Source organism: Mus caroli, unplaced genomic scaffold (genome assembly GCF_978045245.1).
Source record: "Mus caroli unplaced genomic scaffold, Mus_caroli_1 scaffold_18, whole genome shotgun sequence".
Lineage (NCBI taxonomy): Eukaryota > Metazoa > Chordata > Mammalia > Rodentia > Muridae > Mus > Mus caroli.
Window position 1 is genome coordinate 57797189 of NW_028227273.1, and position 18731 is coordinate 57815919.

The following is an 18731-nucleotide window of genomic DNA, read 5'->3' on the forward strand; positions in this document are numbered from 1 at the left end:
GTTGGCATTTTTTTGGTCTGAACACAAAATCAGAAGAGCAACTCATTTAAGATTTATTTTGTGATACTTTTTCCCTTGTAAATCAAATCATGTAATTCACATGAACTCTGTAGATGATAATCAGACTTTGTAATGACTTTGTCTCACTGTCAAAAGGTTGGACATACCTGTCTACTCAGGCTGGGGAACAGACTTAGAAATGAAGATTTTTTTTTAAAAGTTTTTAGGCAGGGCCATGGTGGCGCAAGCCTTTAATCCCAGCACTTGGGAAGCAGAGGCAGGTGGAGTTCTGAGTTTGAGGCCAGCCTGCTCTACAGAGTGAGTTCCAGGACAGCCAGGGCTACGCAGAGAAACCCTGTCTCCGGAAAAAAAAAAAAAAAGTTTTCAGATTTATTTACTACTTTATGAATATTTTGCCTCCCTGTATATATGCGTGCTGTGTGTGCCTGCTACCTCTGGAGGTCAGAAGAATGCATCAGAGTCACTGGGTTGTTGTGAGCCATGTGGATTATCTATAAGAGCAACATGTGCTATTACGCACTGAGCCATGTCTCCAGCCCCAGAAATGGAGATTTTCTATGCTTCGACAGTAACATAGGCTTGCAAAGTGAAGTTGAAGAAAAGCAAATGTTTAGATACGGTCAAAATGAAAGCATTTGGGTCAGAGAGAGCTCTGTTTTAAAAGCATTTGCTCTTGAAGAGAGCCTGTAGTTTGCTATCCAGGACACATGGCAGCTTACAGCTGCTTGTGACTCCAGTGCTTGGGGATTTGGCGCCCTCTTTTGCCCTCCTGGGGCACCAGGCACATACCCAGTGCACATAAGCAAGCAAACATGTAAAAGTAATTTTTTTAAAAAGTCTGTCAAAGATTGAGCTCTGATGTATATCGACGTTAGAACCCCAGGGGCAGAGGCACCAGCAAAAGATGGAGGAAGAGCAGTCCACTGGAGAAAAAGTCTGTGGAGAAATGGAGGGAAAGTGACCACCTATGTCAGATGTGTTAGGACATGGCTTCTGATCTGGTTACCTTGAAAAATGAATTGGGACAGAAGCATCATGAGAGCTGGGAATGTAGCTCAGTGGGTAGGACATTTGCCTAGTATATGTGATGTTGCTTCCATTCTTGGACCATATAAATAAACCAGGCACATTAACACAGGTGTGTAATCTCAAAGCTCAGGAGGGAGACAAGAAAATGGGAAATTGAGTATCATTGGCTACTTAGAGGACTTGAGGCAAGACTGGACTACATAAGGAAAAGAAGAGCATGACTGAAGATAGGAGCTGCCATGGGTGTGGAAACCCTCATCCAAACCCCCATGCCTGTCATTCATTAGAGTTAAAAGCCAGCCATATCTTGATTGTGGTTTGAAAGGTATATGCTTCCTGGGAGGCAGAGGCAGGTAGATCTCTGAATTCATGGCCAGCCTGGTCTACAGAATGATTTCCAAGACAACCAGGGCTACCCAGAGAAACCCTGTCTCCAAAAAAAAAGGGGGGGGCTTGTTTGTCAAAACTTACAACTGCTCATTGCTTGCTGTTTTATGTGCAATTACAGTAGGTCAATTAGCAGCAAAATTATCACACACACACACACAAAACCTCCAGGTTCCATTGCATAATAGTTATTGGGGTGGAGTTCCTTGGTTATGTCTGTACACCTGGGTATTTAGTGACATGTCAACCAAGGGCCAGTAAGGTTACACTTTCCTAAACCGACTGGCTGTGGTGTCTTTAAGTACAGTTTACAGTATGTAGGATTAGAAAGAATAGGATAGAAAGTAGTGAAGAATGACTGAAGAGGTGTACTGTTTTAAATAAAGTGGCCAGTCAGGCATAATAGTACAGACCTGTAATCCTGGCTCTCCCAGAGGCAGAGAAGCAGGCGGAATTCTAGGAGTTCCAAGCCAACCGAGTCTACATTGTGAGTTTCAGAGCAGCCAAGAACTACACAGTGAGTCCCAGGTTAAACAACAAAAAGGATTCAGAACAGGGTGTGGAGACAAACCTCAGCACTCCTACCAGGCAGTAGTGGCGCACACCTTATTAATCCCAGCACTTGGGAGGCAGAGGCAGGCGGATTTCTGAGTTAGAGGCCAGCCAGTGCTACACAGAGAAACCCTGTCTGGAAAACAAAACAAAACTCAGCACTCCAGAGCCAAAGGCAAACGCGTCTCTGGGCTGGAGGTCAGCCTCAGCTACACAGCGAGTTCCATACACCAGCTAGGGTGACACAATCAGATGTCTACTTCTGCCTACCTGGAAATTACCATGTCCTTCTTTGAGTGTCACCGCGTCGCAGCATTAGCTGCTTAGGCGTGGGGACCGTCATAACGCGCTGCCCACTCCAGGCAAGTACATGACGTCTCCAGCCACACCCCCAAGGCCGCAGTGCCGCCCCGCCCCCTAGCCCCAGGCGTCTGCGCACCAGACCCTCCGCGGGGCGGGGCGGAGGCTACATGGAGAGCCCGCCCACTGGCCGACCCACACCGCCGGAAGCGGAAACGGCGCCGGGCGCCGCTGGAGGACTCTTAACTGCCGCCGCGATGCCGAAGGGTCCCAAGCAGCAGCCGCCCGAGCCCGAGTGGATCGGGGACGGCGAGGGCACGAGCCCCGCGGGTGAGTGGGGAGGAGGCAGGAATGGCGGGGCCAGCAGCGGCCTCCATGGAGCGTGGGTCCTGCGCATGTGCGCCGGGGCAGAGGCCGCGTGCCCCGGGCCGTCCTAGAGCCCCGGGAGGCGGACAGGAGACGGGAAGACCATATGTCACCGAGGGAGGGGACCGCAGGACAGGAGCTAGAATTGTTGACTTCTTTCCTACCGCGGTGAGGGAGCGTGCCTTGAATCGTGTGGGGCGCTTCTAACTGCACTTGCCTCCCTCCCAGAGAACAGCTCCTTCGTGGACTCCAAAGACTCGGTCCCGCTGGACTGCACCAGGTGCTAACTTTGTGTCAAGGGCTAGGATCAGGGTTTACTTTAATACTCGTGCGATGTGGGCGTGGGATAAAGGTCTCTTTTTAAAAGACGGTCTCTCAGCCAAGCTTTGGGGGCACACGCCTTTGATTCCAGCATCTGGAAGCCGAGGAAGGCGGATCTATGTGAGTTCGAGGCCAGCCTGGTCTACAGGGCTGTTCCCTGACAGCGAGGGCTACACAGAGAAGCCCTGCCTCGAAGAAGACAAGATCGCTCTACATAGCCCTAGCTGTCCCAGAACTCACTCAGTAGACCATGCTACCCTCCAAGGCACAGAAATCTGCTTGCCTCTGCTTCCTAGGTGCTGGGATTAAAGGTGTGTGCCAGGATAGACTTAGGAACACCAGGCTCTGGCAGTGACTTTTGTAAGAAGTGTCAAAAAAATAGTGAGGAAGTGAAGACCGAAGAGTCGCTGTCAAGTGCCTGGGGCAGAACTAGAGACTGGGCAGATAAAAGGGTAAAGAAGGATGCCACTCATTAATCAAAGTGCAGTTTAAGGAATGGGTAGTGAGCTGGGCAGTGGTGCACGCCTTTAATCCCAGCACTTGGAAGGCAGAGGCAGGCAGATTTCTGAGTTCCAGGACAGCCAGGGCTACACAGAGAAACCCTATCTCGAAAAAGAAAACAAAACAAAAAAAGAGAGTGGGCAGTGGACCATTAGTAGGTAGTAGTGCTTGAGAAATACCTTTAATTAAAAGTTGTTTTGTTCTTTGAGGTGGGATTTCACTATGTAGCCTGACTAGTCTGGGACTCACTATGTAGATCAGGCTGGCCTGGAACTCATAGAGATCCATGTGCATCTGCCAATTGAATGTTGGTGTTACAGATGTGCACCAACATTCCTAGCTGGATAAAAAACAAACAAACAAAAAATTAGTATTTTATGTGTATGGGTGCTTTGCCTTTGTACTGCACACATGCAGTGCCTTTGAAAGCCAGAAGAGGGCGTTGGGTATCCTGGAACTGGAGTTTCAGAGAGCCTTGTTAGCTAGGATTGGAACCCAGGTCCTCTGGAAGAGCAGCCAGTGCTCTTAACTACTGAGCCATCTCTCCAGCCCTGAAAATAAAAATAAAAAAAGAGAGAGTAGTGTTGGACTGTAAGGTGGAAAATATGCAAAAATTATTTTTTTATGTGTATGAATGTATTGCTTGCATGTATATAAGTGTACCATGTGCGTGCCTTGTCAGTGGAGGGCATCTGATCCCCTGACACTGCTGTCACAAGTGGTTGTAAGCCGTCATGTGAGTGCTTGAAATCAAGCCCGGGCCCTCTGAGAGAGCAGCAAGTGATGCTCTAAAGTGATGAGCCATCTCTCCAGCCCCTGTGCTTTCTTGAGGGAGGAGCATGCCTTGGAGCAGGTGTGGATGGGAAGTCAGTAGACAACTTTGTAGTCAGTTCTCTTTCCAGCCCAGTGTGTCTTGAAGGCTGAGTTGGAGGTGACAAGAACACATTGTTAACTGTCTCTGGTGAGAGAAGAGACTTGACATAAAGATGTAGATGAGTGTGGTTGGAGATACAAAGTTCTAGAGAGTGCTGACTGAGTTGTTTGTTCGCTCCTTTGTTTGTTAAGTGATATCCAGACCAGATTGCTGGACCTCCTGAGTGTTCAGGGTTGGCATGTATGCAGTAAGCTGCCTAAGCGATGGGATGCAAATCTAAACATAAAATACACTTTTGCTTCATATACACCTTATAAACATAGCTTAGAGGTTTTTTAGTTTTATTTTAATACAAGGTCCAATGTAGCCCAGGCTGGCTTTGAACTCATGTATAGCTAGGGATGGCCTTGAACATGTATTGCTTTAGCCTGAGCCTTAAAGTGTTGGCATTACAGACTTGAGCCACAATGCCCAGTTATATAAAGTGGAGAATGGCTTTGAACTGGTCCATGTAGACTCATCCTTGGCTGTTTATTTTGAGACAAGGTTTCATTAAACTATCCAGGCAGGGTTCAAACTCTTTTCTCCTTCGACCTCCTTGTTATCCAGATTACAAATATGGTGAGGAGTGGTAATGTTAAAGTGTTGTCTTTGCCACTCAGGACAGCTTCAGGAAGGTGCTAAAGGAGATTGGAAGAGGAGCCGAGTAGCATAGCTCTGGTCCTGCTAACCCCATGATGACACGTCTCACAACTGACTTGTGCACAGGCATTTCCTTACCTCAGGGTCAGGTGGATCAGAGGATTTGACAGAAGGAATTTAAGGGATGGAGGTATGAGGTCAGCCATGATGGCTCAGGCCTTTAATTCCAGGCTTCGGGTGGCAGAGGCAAGGATATCTCTGAATTCAAAGCCAGCCTGATCTACACAGTGAGCTGCCCAGAGAACAGCTGACATATCTGAATACAAGTCAGACCTGCTAGCTCAGACCTGGATTCCAAGTATGGGAGGCTAAAGCAGGAAGGATTACAAGTTCAAGGCCAGCTTGGGCAACTTAGAGAGATTGCCTCAAAATGAAAGGTGAAGATAAAGGACTGAGGGTATGGGTTCAGCTGCGACTGGCTGGCTGCCTGCTGTGTGAAGCCCTGATCCAGCAGCCACGCAAATGAGACGTGTGTTCTGATTGTGCTAATTTTCGTGAAGATCATGGAGAACACAGGTGACTTTTGTTTGTTCTTGGTTTTTTGGTGGTAGTGGTGGTGGTGGGTTACTTACTTTTTGTTTTGTTTTGTTTCCAAAATAGATATTAGAGCCCTGGCTCAATTCCTATAGAGAAGTACTGAATGTCTCTTTAGAATCCGACTTCCAAGCTGGAGAGATGGCTCAGTGGTTAAGAGCATCGACTGCTCTTCTGAAGGTCCTGAGTTCAATTCCCAGCAACCACATGGTGGCTCACAACCATCTGTAGTGAGATCTGACGCCCTCTTCTGGTGTGTCTGAAGACAACTACAGTGTACTTAGATATAATAATAAATACATCTTAAAAAAAAAAAATCCATGTTCCTCTCCACCCTTGGGTTCTGCTGTTGCCCCTCCTCTTTCCACTATAGAAACATTGTAACAATCTCTTTTAAGACTTTCCACTGGTGTCCTTCTTACCCTTGCTCCACTCTAAATGGATGCAAGACTTGAGGGTACAAAAGATCAGATCATACCAACAGACTTACTGTCCCCTTACTGGCACCTCCACAAAGCACTAGGCTTGAGGCCGGCTTCTTCCCTCCCCACCAAATATGCCTTTTCTTTAAGTGAAGTTTGAGGCCTTTGCTCTGTAAAGATCTGTCCTCCTACAAGCATCAGAGGAAACCACAGTTCTTAGCTGTTTGCATCCCCAGTGCACACGTTTTCGGACACCTAGTGTCTGGTTAGTAAATGGGTGTCCGTAGGGCCCAGAGAGACGGCTCAGTGGTAACAGCACTTGCCATTCTTGCAGAGGACCAAGTTCATCTTGAGCACCCACCTGGTAGCTTATCTGTAAGTCCATTTAGGCAGGATGGCAGACACATAATATGCATATACGCCTACAGGCAAAGCACTCTCACTCTTATAAAATAAATATATCGAAAAAAATGTTTTAAGTAAATAGGCATTTGGAGCCAGGTGGTTACATGTCAGCACTCCAGTAGAGGCTGATCTCTGAGTTTTAGGCCATCCAGGTCTATAGAGATAGTTCCAGGACAGCCAAGGCTACACAGTTGAAAATACAAAAAGAAAGGAAAAAAAAAATAGTAGGTGTGTAGATGAACAGATGGAAGAAGAAATAATGATCTCTGAAAGACCAGTCAGTGGTGATGAAGAATAGCTCTTCCTGGTAGAGCTAACTGGAGCTCTGCAGGAAGCTCAGGCTGCTGGACTTTTTTTTTTTTTTTTTTTTTTTTGGTTTTTTGGTTTTTCCACACAGGGTTTCTCTTTGTAGCCCTGGCTGTCCTGGAACTCACTTTGTAGACCAGGCTGGACTCGAACTCAGAAATCTGCCTGCCTCTGCCTCCCAAGTGCTGGGATTAAAGGCATGCGCCACCACCGCCCAGCTTGGACATTTGTAAGAAACTAATGTTGTAATGTCTGTTTAACCTTCCAGACAAAGTAGTGAAGAAAGGAAAAAAGGACAAGAAGACCAAAAAGACGGTGAGAAAATGAGTCCGGGAAGAGTAACGCCCCTGGGTGTTCCCAGGCAGTGTAAATGGACAAGTGAGACCTGAAGAGGGGAGACCTTGCTAGGAGAAGGGGCTTGTGGGGTGTACTATGTGTGGCACTGGGTATCAAAGAATTAACAAAGGTAAAAATTCAGAGAGCCAAGCTGTCATGTGAACCTTTAATCTCCCCATTCACTCAGGAGGCAGAGGCAAGGCATATCTGAGTTCTGGGTCAGCCTGAGCTACGCAGAGAAACCCTGTCTCAAAGAAAAAAAAATTGAAAAGAGCAAATAGTGCTTTTTTTTTTAGTTTTGTAAGATAGGGTATCTCTGCATAGCCTGGCTGTCCTGGGCTGGCCTTGAACTCAAAAATCTGCCTGCCTCTGCCTCCCAAGTGCTGGGATTAAAGGCATGCGCCACCACCGCCCAGCCAAATAGTGCTTTCTTACAGCTTGGAGGTTGAGAAGCATCCATGGGCTGGCTCACAGCTGTGGAGGGACAGGCATGCACATGTCAGTCATCCGGTGTGTGAAAGTGGAAGCCAGTGGTTCGTGGGAGCTATTTCTTTGAGCAGGATCCACGAGTAGGAAATGAAATAATAAAATGACCACAGCCGCTTTTTAGAGAGAGGAAATGGGGCAGTGACAGCTGTGTGCAGATGGCCGACAGCCTTAGAGCCCTCACCTGTGTCTTATCCCTTTATAGTTCTTTGAAGAGCTGGCAGTAGAGGACAGACAAGCTGGGGAAGAGGAAAAATTGCAGAAGGAGAAGGAGCAGCAACAGCAGGTATCCCTGTGGGCCTCATATCCCAGGAATCCCAGACCTCTCAGCCGCTCTCAGCCCCTCTCAGCACTCGCACTGTTGTTTCAGCAACAGAAGAAAAAGCGCGACACCAGGAAAGGCCGTCGGAAGAAGGATGTGGACGATGATAGTGATGAGAGAGTGCTCATGGAGCGACTTAAGCAGCTGTCTGTGCCAGCCAGTGATGAGGAAGATGAGGGTAAGGGAACTGAGGGCCAAGGGCAGCTGCAGCCCATGGTCAGTGGGGAGTAAGGCCTCCAGCCGCCAGTGAAGGAGCCAGGTGTTTTCTTGACCCCCTCCTCTCCCCTATCATTTCAGTGCCCGCCCCCATACCCCGAGGACGGAAGAAGGCCAAGGTGAGCTATCAGCAAGGAAGCAAAGACCCCAGAGGCAACCAGAGCCACCCCACTGACTTGTAGGCCCTTTTCCTGTAGGGTGGGAATGTTTTTGAAGCCCTGATTCAGGATGACAGTGAGGAGGAGGAAGAGGAGGAAGAAAAGCGTGTTCTCAAGCCCGCCAAGCCAGAGAAGAATCGCATCAATAAAGTGAGTGGTGGCTCTGCCACGCTGCCTCCTCACGGGGTACCACTTTCCGGCCCCTAAACCGCCTGTCCTAACTCTCCTGTTCATGCCAGCAGCCCGCATCTCTCTAAAGCCTTCTGTGACTCTTCAGAGATTTAAACTCCAAATCCAAACCATCTGTCTGTGTCTCCTGCAGGCCGTGGCTGAGGAGCCTCCTGGGCTCAGGAGTAAAAAGGGAAAGGAGGAGAAATCAAAAGGGAAAGCCAAGGTGAGAGGGGGCCCTGCAGGTGGTGATGACTGCTCCTCAGGGAGCCAGCCTTCCATCAGGCCTGTCTTCTCCTTGCTGCCTCAGAGTAAACCTGCTGCTGCAGACAGTGAAGGGGAAGATGAGGAGGACACAGCTAAAGAAAAGGAGCCTCCTCAGCAAGGGAAGGACAGAGACAAAAAGGAGGCTGAGCAGGTGTGTGCACACTGCTGGGGCGGGGCGGGGGAAGCTCCTGCTGACTGGAGCAAGAATCACACATCCACCATAGTGGGGACAAATGAAGGGGATCTCTGAGCTTGAAGCCAGCCTGATCTATCTACTGCTGAGTTCCAGGACTTTGAGCTTCATGTCTCTGTCTTATGTTTTACAACTCTTTGGAACTATAACATCTTATCTCATGAGCCACATGAAGTCAGGTGTCGGGTCACTGGAACCACCATGCCAGATGGAAGAGGTGGGGCTTGGATGGAGTTCATCCTGATGGTGTTGGTGCTGGCTGTGACCATTCACTATTCACTGCACTGTGGTCTAGAACAATCTTAACGATGTTCCTGGTCTTCAGTCTCTCTCTGTTTCTCAACATTTCAAGCATTTCTAGTCTTAGTTCTTGCTGGCTACCTCAGTCTGCACGCTAGACCATCTTTTTTATTTGGTTTGGTTTGGTTTGGTTTTTTTGCACATTAGTGACAGAAGAAACTCAGTTGCTTCCTTTCGCTTACACTGTCTTAGAAGTTACAAGCTTTTCCTTCGTTAGCCTGCCGAGCATTTCACACCAGTGGTTCCTGATGACAGAGATTGATTAAGGGCTGCATGCACACCAGTGCCTTGGGATAAACATTAGATGGAGACTTTGGGATAAGCCATCTCCAGATTGGGTGGGGAAGACAGCTTCCTGCCTTAGTGGGATGCTAGGAATCTGACGGTGGTGGTGGTGGTGGTGGTGGTGGTGGTGGTGGTGGTTGAGTTTTGGTTTGGTTATTTTTGTTATTGTTGTTGTTACTGTTTTTGTTTTGGTGTTTGATTGTTTTGTTGTTTTTTGTTTGGTTTTTCAAGACATTTCTCATCCTAGCACTTGGAAGTCAGAGGCAGGTAGATCTTTGTTAGTTTGAGGCCAGCCTGGTCTACAAAGCCAAGTGTGAGGACAGCCAGGACTGTTACACAGAGAAACACAGGGTGGAGGGTCAGAGCCAAGATTTCTCTGTATGTTCCTAGCTGACTTGGAAGTCAGTCTGTAGACTTAAATCTGTAGTCCTGTTCTTGCTGCTGCTTTTGTTTGCTTACCACCACTTGTTCTCACAGGGCTCAGGGGAAGAGAAGGAAGAGAAAGAAGGAGACTTGAAGGCAAATGATCCCTATGCCAACCTTAGCAAAAAGGAAAAGAAAAAGCTAAAGAAACAGGTAAGCCACAGTTCTTACAGTTCCTGTGGTTTGTAAGGCCCCAGGATCTGAGAAGAGCTTTGGGGGCTGCTTGAAGTGGAGTAGTGGAAAGACAGAGGGATTTACGACCTTCAGCTCTGACATTCTGAAGCTACTATGTTATGACACTGAGTGTCCTTTCCCTCCTCAGATGGATTATGAACGACAGGTGGAATCATTAAAAGCAGCTAATGCTGCAGAAAACGACTTCTCTGTGTCCCAGGCAGAGGTGTCTTCCCGCCAGGCAATGTTAGAAAATGCATCTGACATCAAGGTGAGATCTGAGGGCCCTTGCCCCACTTAGCACTTGAGCAGGCCTGTGAGGGATGAATGACTAAAGAAAAGATTCAGCAGGCTGGCGAAATGGCTCAACGGGTAAGAGCACTGACTGCTCTTCCGAAGGTCCTGAGTTCAAATCCCAGCAACCACGTGGTGACTCACAACCACCCATAATGAGACCTGACACCCTCTTCTGGTGTGTCTGAAGACAGCTACAGCAAGCGGGGTCAACCAGAGCAAGCAGAGGTCCTAAAATTCAATTCTCTACAGCTATAGTGTACTCACATACATAAAGAAATAAATCTAAAAGGAAAAAAGAAAAAGAAATGGTTCAGCCAGACTGAGCAAAGTGACAGAAAAGCCGATAGAAACAGCAGGACCCCTGCTGTGGTACTGGGGGGGGGGGGAGACTTCTCACGTGTTTGTGTGCCCCCGTGTTCATCCTTTCTTTTGGCTGCAGTTGGAAAAGTTCAGCATCTCCGCCCACGGTAAGGAGCTGTTCGTCAATGCTGATCTGTACATAGTAGCCGGCCGCCGCTATGGGCTGGTGGGACCCAACGGCAAAGGCAAAACCACACTTCTGAAGCACATTGCCAACCGTGCCCTGAGCATCCCTCCTAACATTGACGTGCTGCTGTGCGAGCAGGGTGAGGCTGGGAGTGGGAAAGCAAGCCGGGAGGATGACCGAGGACGGGCGGGACTGGCATTGACACCCAGCCTTCCCACTCCTGCAGAGGTGGTGGCTGATGAAACACCAGCCGTGCAAGCTGTCCTTCGTGCAGACACCAAGCGACTGAGGTTACTAGAGGAGGAGAGACGGCTTCAGGGACAGCTGGAGCAGGGGGATGACACTGCTGCTGAGAAACTAGAAAAGGTAGAGGAGATGGCGCAGGGGACACAAGGTAGGCCTTGCGGGTCTGTGGACCCTTGGACATGTGTCCTCTTCTCCCTCCTCCCAGGTGTATGAGGAACTGCGAGCTACCGGGGCAGCAGCTGCAGAGGCCAAGGCACGGCGGATCCTGGCTGGCTTGGGCTTCGACCCTGAGATGCAGAATCGGCCCACACAGAAGTTCTCTGGGGGTTGGAGAATGCGTGTCTCCCTGGCCAGGTAGGCCCTGCCTCCCAGCTTCTGACCAGCCCCTTTCTTCCCATTCTTCCAAGGCCTGCATAGTGAGCAGGTTTGAGGTCATTGTAGTTGTCTTCAGACACACCAGAAAAGAACATCAGATCCCATTAGAGATGGTTGTGAGCCACCATATGGTTGCTGGGAATTGAACTCAGGACCTCTGGAAGAACAGTCAGTGCTCTTAACTGCTGAGCCCTCTCTCCAGCCCCTTGAGGCCAACTTTAAACCTCCTTTACTGTGTGCACTGTGAGAACTTGGGCCATTCTCCGTTTTGACCCCTCTCTAACAGACTGTTGTCACTGTGCTCTGGGTTTGCTGAACAGGCATCTTCCTTCCCTAACCTTACACTCCATGCACTCCTTTAGGGCGCTGTTCATGGAACCAACGCTGCTGATGTTGGACGAGCCCACTAACCACCTGGACCTCAACGCCGTCATCTGGCTCAATAAGTGCGCTGCCCGTAGTCTCCCGCTCTGCCGTTTTCCCTGTCCCCGTCCCCTTATCTACTTCCTAGACTCATCTTCCCCGGCCTTGTGACACTCACACGCACACCCCCTCTCTCCACTGCAGCTACCTTCAGGGCTGGAGGAAGACGTTGCTGATTGTCTCCCACGACCAGGGCTTCCTGGATGACGTTTGCACTGATATCATCCACCTGGACACTCAGCGGCTGCATTACTACAGGGGCAATTACAGTAAGCATGCTCTTTCACAGGTTGGAGACAGGACCCAAAGGTGGAGCCAGAGTAGCCGGCCCTGGGCATGGTGGCGAGCTCTCTGTCCAAGACCTCCATGCAGAGCTTCTCTTCCCAACTCACCTGTCCCTGGTTGTTCCATCCCAGTGACCTTCAAGAAGATGTACCAGCAGAAGCAGAAAGAGCTGCTAAAGCAGTATGAGAAGCAGGAGAAGAAGCTGAAGGAGCTGAAGGCTGGGGGCAAGTCCACCAAGCAAGCAGAAAAGCAAACAAAGGAAGTCCTGACTCGAAAACAGCAGAAGTGCCGACGGAAAAACCAGGATGAAGAGTCTCAGGAGCCCCCTGAGCTCCTGAAGCGACCCAAGGAGTACACTGTGCGCTTCACCTTCCCAGACCCCCCGCCTCTCAGCCCACCTGTGCTGGGCCTGCACGGTGAGTGACGGCTTGCTGCCAGTGCACAGCAGTGCCCTTGGGTACCCTACACTCTGCCAAGGCTGTAGCCCTTTCCTGGGAGGCCAGGCATTTGGGGTAATCAAGAAAATTGTGAATGGCTCGTTTTTATCAGGTGTGACGTTTGGCTACGAGGGGCAGAAGCCACTTTTTAAGAATCTAGATTTCGGCATCGACATGGACTCCCGGAGTGAGTCGGTTGGCCCTGGGTGACTTGGGTGTGGAGCATGAGTCTCAGGACTTAAGCGGTTTCTCTAACCAGTGGTCTCCTCCTTCCAGTTTGTATCGTGGGTCCCAATGGTGTGGGGAAGAGCACACTGCTCCTGCTGCTGACTGGCAAGCTGACACCGGTGAGTCCTAAAGCGAACAGGAGAGGGGAGGTCCAGGTGTGGCCCAGGGGACAGTGTGTCCTTGTAAACTGTGTGTAAGCTGGAGGGCACGTGCAGAGACGAATGGCAGGCCTTTCTCGTACATCTGTCACAAACGTGCACTGGTTTCCGGCAGCCTTGGAAGCCCTGGGTTTTCCTGTTGCCGCTCTTGCACTTGTGCCCCAGTGTAGGCTTGTGCTTTTGTTGTTTGTAGTTCTAGGGATTGAACCTTTAACACGCTGTATCATCCCTCTTGTTTTACTTTAAGATGAGGCCTTGCTAAATTATCCAGAGTGACCTCAAATTTGCCACCCTCTTTCCTTTCTTAGTTACTTAAATAGCTGAGATGACAGGCCTGTGCCACCCACCCAGCTTCATTCGCAGGCCCTGTAAGGAAGGGAAGCTTTTATCCTCCGTCCCTCCCACTTCAGAGTCTCCCGTCCCCAGGCACCCGTTTCCCTTTCTTGCACCCATTTATTCCCAGCCCAGTTCTGATGTTTGTTTCTCTCTGAGAAACTCTAGTATTTGGTTCTCTTTGAAAATTTTGAGATAGGCCTAGTAGCATCCACTCATAAACTCAGGACTGGGGAGGCTGAGACAGGAGGATGGCCTTGAATTCACAGCCATCCTGGGCTGCAGAGTGAGACTGTGTCCAAACAAGGAAAAGAGAAGCTGGGCTTTGGGCCTCCACCTCCCATCCTGCTCTCACTCTTGCTTGTCCTTGCAGACTAACGGGGAAATGAGGAAGAACCATCGGCTGGTAAGCTGGCCTTGGGAACTGAGGCTGGAGGTCAGGCAGGAAGCAGGACTCTTGACTGACCACCCCCCTCTCCTCTTGGGCAGAAAATCGGCTTCTTTAACCAGCAGTACGCAGAGCAGCTGCACATGGAGGAGACGCCCACTGAGTACCTGCAGCGGAGCTTCAATCTGCCCTACCAGGATGCCCGGAAGTGCCTGGGCCGCTTTGGCCTGGAGAGCCACGCCCACACCATCCAGATCTGCAAACTCTCCGGTACTGTCATTCTGGGGTGCCTGAGGAGGTGACCTCATCAGCTGTTCCTGGAAGCTGAAGGGGGTTACAGCACAGATGGGGAGCCTCCATGTCCCAAGTACATCCATAGGGTTGGCCTTCTGCAAGGCGAGTGACAGGAGTCTCCATATGGTTCCTTTTGTGACAGGTGGGCAGAAAGCCCGAGTTGTGTTTGCAGAGCTGGCCTGTCGGGAGCCTGATGTCCTCATCTTGGTGAGTGGGCAGTCAGAGGAGAAGGGTTTGTGGGTCAGAGCTGCAAACGCAGCTGCTACAGTGCTCTGCCATGGGCCTCTTCCTTCTCCACAGGATGAACCAACCAATAACTTGGACATAGAGTCCATTGACGCCCTGGGAGAGGCCATCAACGACTACAAGGGGGGTAAGTGCTCAGACAGAGGCAGATGGAGCTGCTGGGCCTCTTCCTCTTCCACTCCTGACTCCCTCTCTTTCTTGATTTGTTCTTCCTCCAAAGCTGTGATCGTTGTCAGCCACGATGCGCGCCTCATCACAGAAACCAACTGCCAGTTGTGGGTGGTGGAGGAGCAGGGTGTCAGTCAGATCGACGGCGACTTTGATGACTATAAGCGAGAGGTGTTGGAGGCCCTGGGTGAAGTCATGGTCAACCGTCCTCGGGATTGAGCTCCCCTCCTGGAAGCCTGCTGCAACAAGCTCCTATGGCTGGAATCTAGGCCATCTCCCCTCATCCACCTAGAAGCCTGCCGTGTCTGCTGACAGCTGCAGCAGCCACATAGGCCATGAAGGTGGCGTGTTGCCTTGATGTGTGAGAGCATCCATCCGTGTGGATTGTGTCCTTCTCAATGAAGGACTGTTCCCCTTGAGGTAACTGAGCTGGCTTGCCCACACTGGCTCAGTCTCTCTTCAGACAGAGGTGACCTTTGCTGTGCTGGGTTCCCCTCAGGCCTAGTTAAGGTGGCCTCTTGTCTCAAGACCTTTGCCACTCAGAACTGACCCTGGTCCCTCCTTTTGGAAGGGTACTACTGACTCACTGACACAAACAGCCAGAACCTCAGGGCTGGAGGCGAGTGTCTGAGACCTGGACTGTCTCACCAAAGATCTGGTGCCTGTGGTCCCTTGTCTCGTGGGGACTTGAGGGCAGGAAAGGAGAACTCCAGGACTGAAGTCTCCTTTACAGGGGAGGAAATAAAGGAGTGGGGTGCTGATAACCATGTGCCTGTGGGGTGCTTCCTGGGCTTTTTGTGTCCCTCCCCAGCCAGTGCTTGTCCCCACTATGCCCTCATGGTTGGGAAAGACACCAGACCAACCCTGTGAATGAAATGGCACTCCACCCTTTGCATGGGAACCCAGTCTGCTGATGTAAGACCTACAGAGCATGCTGGGATAGAGTTACACCTATAACTCACACCCTGGAGGTGTAGAGAGGGTTTTAATGGCTCTAGTGAGTTTGAGGCAAGCCTTTAGAAAATAGACAGAGCCCTTCCATAGATCTGGTACCCAGAGATCTACATAGAGCAGATCACTGCACAGCTGGCAGAGTCAACTCATCCACTCAGACATTGGGTGGGAATCATCCCTCACAGAGAAAAAGCATGAAGATGGGACCAGAGAGGTTTCTACTGTAGATGTCACCTAAAGCCCCTAGTTACGGCGGGGTCCTGAAGGGGACAGCATGGTGGGCTTTGTTACAGAACTGAGGTGTTAGAACCAAAGGAGACAAGGGCAAGATGGGACAGACAGAAACTGTTAGGTATGACTTACTGAGGAGAAAGAATAGTATGTCATTTCCAAGGTGAATATAGATTCAGTTAGGAAATATTATTTTCCTGCCAAAGTAAATAACAAATTCGTATCAAAAGTAGGATACAGTGAGCAGGCTGTTGAGCTGCCCCTCTCTGAAGGGATATGACAACTGGCCACCATGGAGCCCTCACCGGGTTCAACATTGTACACTTGACGTTTGCACACCCTCATGATGAGAATGCAGAAATTATGCGGTGTTAATTGGTGGATATCAAGAGCATGCCTGTGAAGCCTGGTGGTTAAGTGCCAGCACTCTGAAGGCAGAAGCATGCAGATCTCTTTGAGTTCAAAACCAACCTGGCCTACACATTGAGTTCCAAAACAGCTAAGACTGCTCAGAGAAACCCTGTCTCAAAAAACAAGCAAACAAACTTGCATGCGAAGGGTGTGTGTGGACAGTCTAACAAAGCCCAACTAGCTTGGAACTTGCCAAACACTTGCCATTCTCCACCAGTTTCCCCCAGTGAACACACTTGTGTATGTAGAATTACGTGTTCAAACACAGATGGGAACTTGTCCCTCAAAAAGAAAAACAAGAATGGAACACAGAAAAGGCTAGAGTATGGTTCACCCAGAGGCTGGAAAAAATATATAATTTTATTAAGAGTCATACCTTTGATTCATAAGCTCATTTTACAGTTGAGATAGTCTAAGGGAGCCTGGCTACCCTGGGACTTCAAGTTTGGCCTTCAGCTCACAGATCTATCAGCCTGGGTGCAGTGGCCCTGCCCCCACTCAGCTTTACAAACAGAATTTTAAACACCTGCAGACAACTAAATGTTTCCTATAAATGAGTATCATGGGGATTTTGATTTTGCAAAGTAGGCAATCTGTAGTCCAGGCTAGGCTCAGTTGATTACGCCTAGCCAGCCTTGATCATGTAGGCCCATTGCAGCACTCGAAGGTGGTTCTCACAAGTGGTTCCAGGTCCAGCTCACAGCTGTTTGTAAGTACACTTTCATACATGCAGACACACACACACTCATACACATAAAGCAAATCCGTTTGTTTTTTTCCCAGACAGTTTTTCTGTGTGTCCCTGTTTATTCTGGAACTCAGGCTGGCCTCGGCCCCAGAGATCCACCTGCCTCTGCCTTCTTCATGCTGGGATTAAATGTGTGTGCACCACCACCACCTGACAAAACAATCAGACATAAAGGGGGTGAGAGGACATGCATGTACACAGTCACATTCATACACATTTTTAAGATATATATATTTTAAAGATTTATATATAATAACACTGTAGCTGTCTACAGACACTCCAGAAGAGGGTGTCAGATCTCATTACAAATGGTTGTGAGCCACTATGCATTGCTGGGGTTTGAACTCAGGATCTTCAGAAGAGCAGTCAGTGCTCTTAACTGAACCATCTCTCCAGCCCTGTTCTACATTTTTGAAAATCAAAATGTTACGAGCTGAAGGGATAGCACAGTGGTAAAGAATTCTTTCTGATCTTCCTGGAGATGTACGTTCTCAGCGGCTATGTTGGGTGCTCAAACTTGCCTGTAGCTCCAGCTTCAGAGGATCCAAGGATACCAGCCCTTGAGCACAGAACTCCACACGGATACACATAGATAAAAATATTTTGTCTTAGTCATTGTTCTAATGTGTAGTGACAGGTTATTTTGGAGTTTTAGTTTCGTTAAAAAACAAATAGTGCCCGGCATGGTGGCGCACGCCTTTAATCCCAGCACTTGGGAGGCAGAGGCAGGCAGATTTCTGAGTTCGAGGCCAGCCTGGTCTACAAAGTGAGTTTCAGGACGGCCAGGACTGTACAGAGAAACCCTGTCTCAAAAAACCAAAAAAAAAAAAAAAAAAAAAAAAAATAGGGCTGGAGAGATGGCTCAAAGTTAAAGAGCACTCCCTGCTCTTTCCAAGGTCCTGAGTTCAATTCTCAGAACCACATGGTGACTCACAACCATTTATAATGAAATCTCCTTCACTCTTCTGGCCTGCAGAAAGAACGCTGTATACAAAATAAATTATATATATATATATATATATATATATATATATATATATATATATATAATTTTCTGCTTTAATAACAGGTGTGGGGATATGGGGCTGCTTCATAGCAGCTGACTAGGGTTTGCCTCCACTAATGGGCAGGCACACAATTTTGACAGCTGTAGATAGTTTTTTTGATTGTGTGACAATTGGCGATCTGGAAACTTTACAGAGGGCATATAAATGGGAGCACCCTGATGGGTGAGTGGTTGGTTGGAAACTTTACAGAGGGCATATAAATGGGAGCACCCTGATGGGCGAGTGGTTGGTTGGAAACTTTACAGAGGGCATATAAATGGGAGCACCCTGATGGGTGAGTGGTTGGTTGGAAACTTTACAGAGGGCATATAAATGGGAGCACCCTGATGGGTGAGTGGTTGGTTGGAAACTTTACAGAGGGCATATAAATGGGAGCACCCTGATGGGTGAGCTGTTGGTTGGTTGGTTAAGGTTTGTTGAATAGTTGCGTGCAAAGAACTCGAGATCTGCCTGTTTCTGCCTCCTATGTGTGGGGATTAGAGAGGAGAACCACTCCCACACCCTAACATTTTTATCCTGAGTGGAAGAGATTTAGATTTTATGTGTACGGTAGAAACCAGGTCTGCCTGCCCAGGACGGCACCACCAATGGGCTGGCAATCCCTGGTTTAGACAATGCCCTACAGATTGATCTCATAAAGGCATTGTCCCAACTGAGGTTTCCCTCTCTCTCTCTCTGGTGACACTAACTTGTGTCAAAGTGACATAAAAGTAGCCAGCACACAATGTCCTGAGAACTAGAGTTCTCACTTGAGGTCTGGGAATTGAACCCCAGGCCTCTGCAACTGCTCCAACCAGCAGAGCCACCAAGCAGGCTCTACAGCCCTAGCTTTTCTTTTACTAAAGGAAGTGAAACACACCAGGGGTTAAATGAGCTGCTTCTCTTTCCACTGTTTATTATTAATGTA

General features: G+C 49.0%; 1 protein-coding gene across 2 annotated transcripts; it reads left to right on the plus strand.

The window, feature by feature from the left end:
- Positions 1-2444: 2444 nt before the first annotated feature.
- Positions 2445-15177, plus strand: Abcf1 (ATP binding cassette subfamily F member 1). Of its 2 annotated transcripts, none has more exons than XM_021149108.3 (23): positions 2445-2619; positions 6989-7035; positions 7748-7828; positions 7913-8042; positions 8162-8199; positions 8278-8388; positions 8561-8632; positions 8717-8824; positions 9929-10027; positions 10197-10319; positions 10785-10971; positions 11059-11198; positions 11284-11432; positions 11816-11899; positions 12021-12145; positions 12293-12577; positions 12711-12785; positions 12875-12945; positions 13691-13723; positions 13807-13975; positions 14142-14206; positions 14300-14372; positions 14466-15177. In XM_021149108.3, the coding sequence occupies exons 1-23, from the start codon at positions 2460-2462 to the stop codon at positions 14630-14632; spliced, it is 2592 nt and encodes an 863-aa protein (XP_021004767.2). In that variant the 5' UTR covers positions 2445-2459; the 3' UTR covers positions 14633-15177. The 2 variants fall into 2 exon arrangements, with proteins under 2 accessions (XP_021004767.2, XP_085689187.1); XM_085833061.1 differs by lacking the exon at positions 2445-2619 and adding an exon at positions 2782-2935.
- Positions 15178-18731: the final 3554 nt, after the last annotated feature.

Coding starts and splice junctions, on each gene's coding strand:
- Abcf1 (XM_021149108.3), top strand. CDS start 2,460: ATGGAGAGCCCGCCCACTGGCCGACCCACACCGCCGGAAGCGGAAACG. Junction 8,200..8,277: donor GAGGACGGAAGAAGGCCAAG/GTGAGCTATCAG, acceptor CTTTTCCTGTAG/GGTGGGAATGTTTTTGAAGC. Junction 10,320..10,784: donor AAAATGCATCTGACATCAAG/GTGAGATCTGAG, acceptor TTTTGGCTGCAG/TTGGAAAAGTTCAGCATCTC.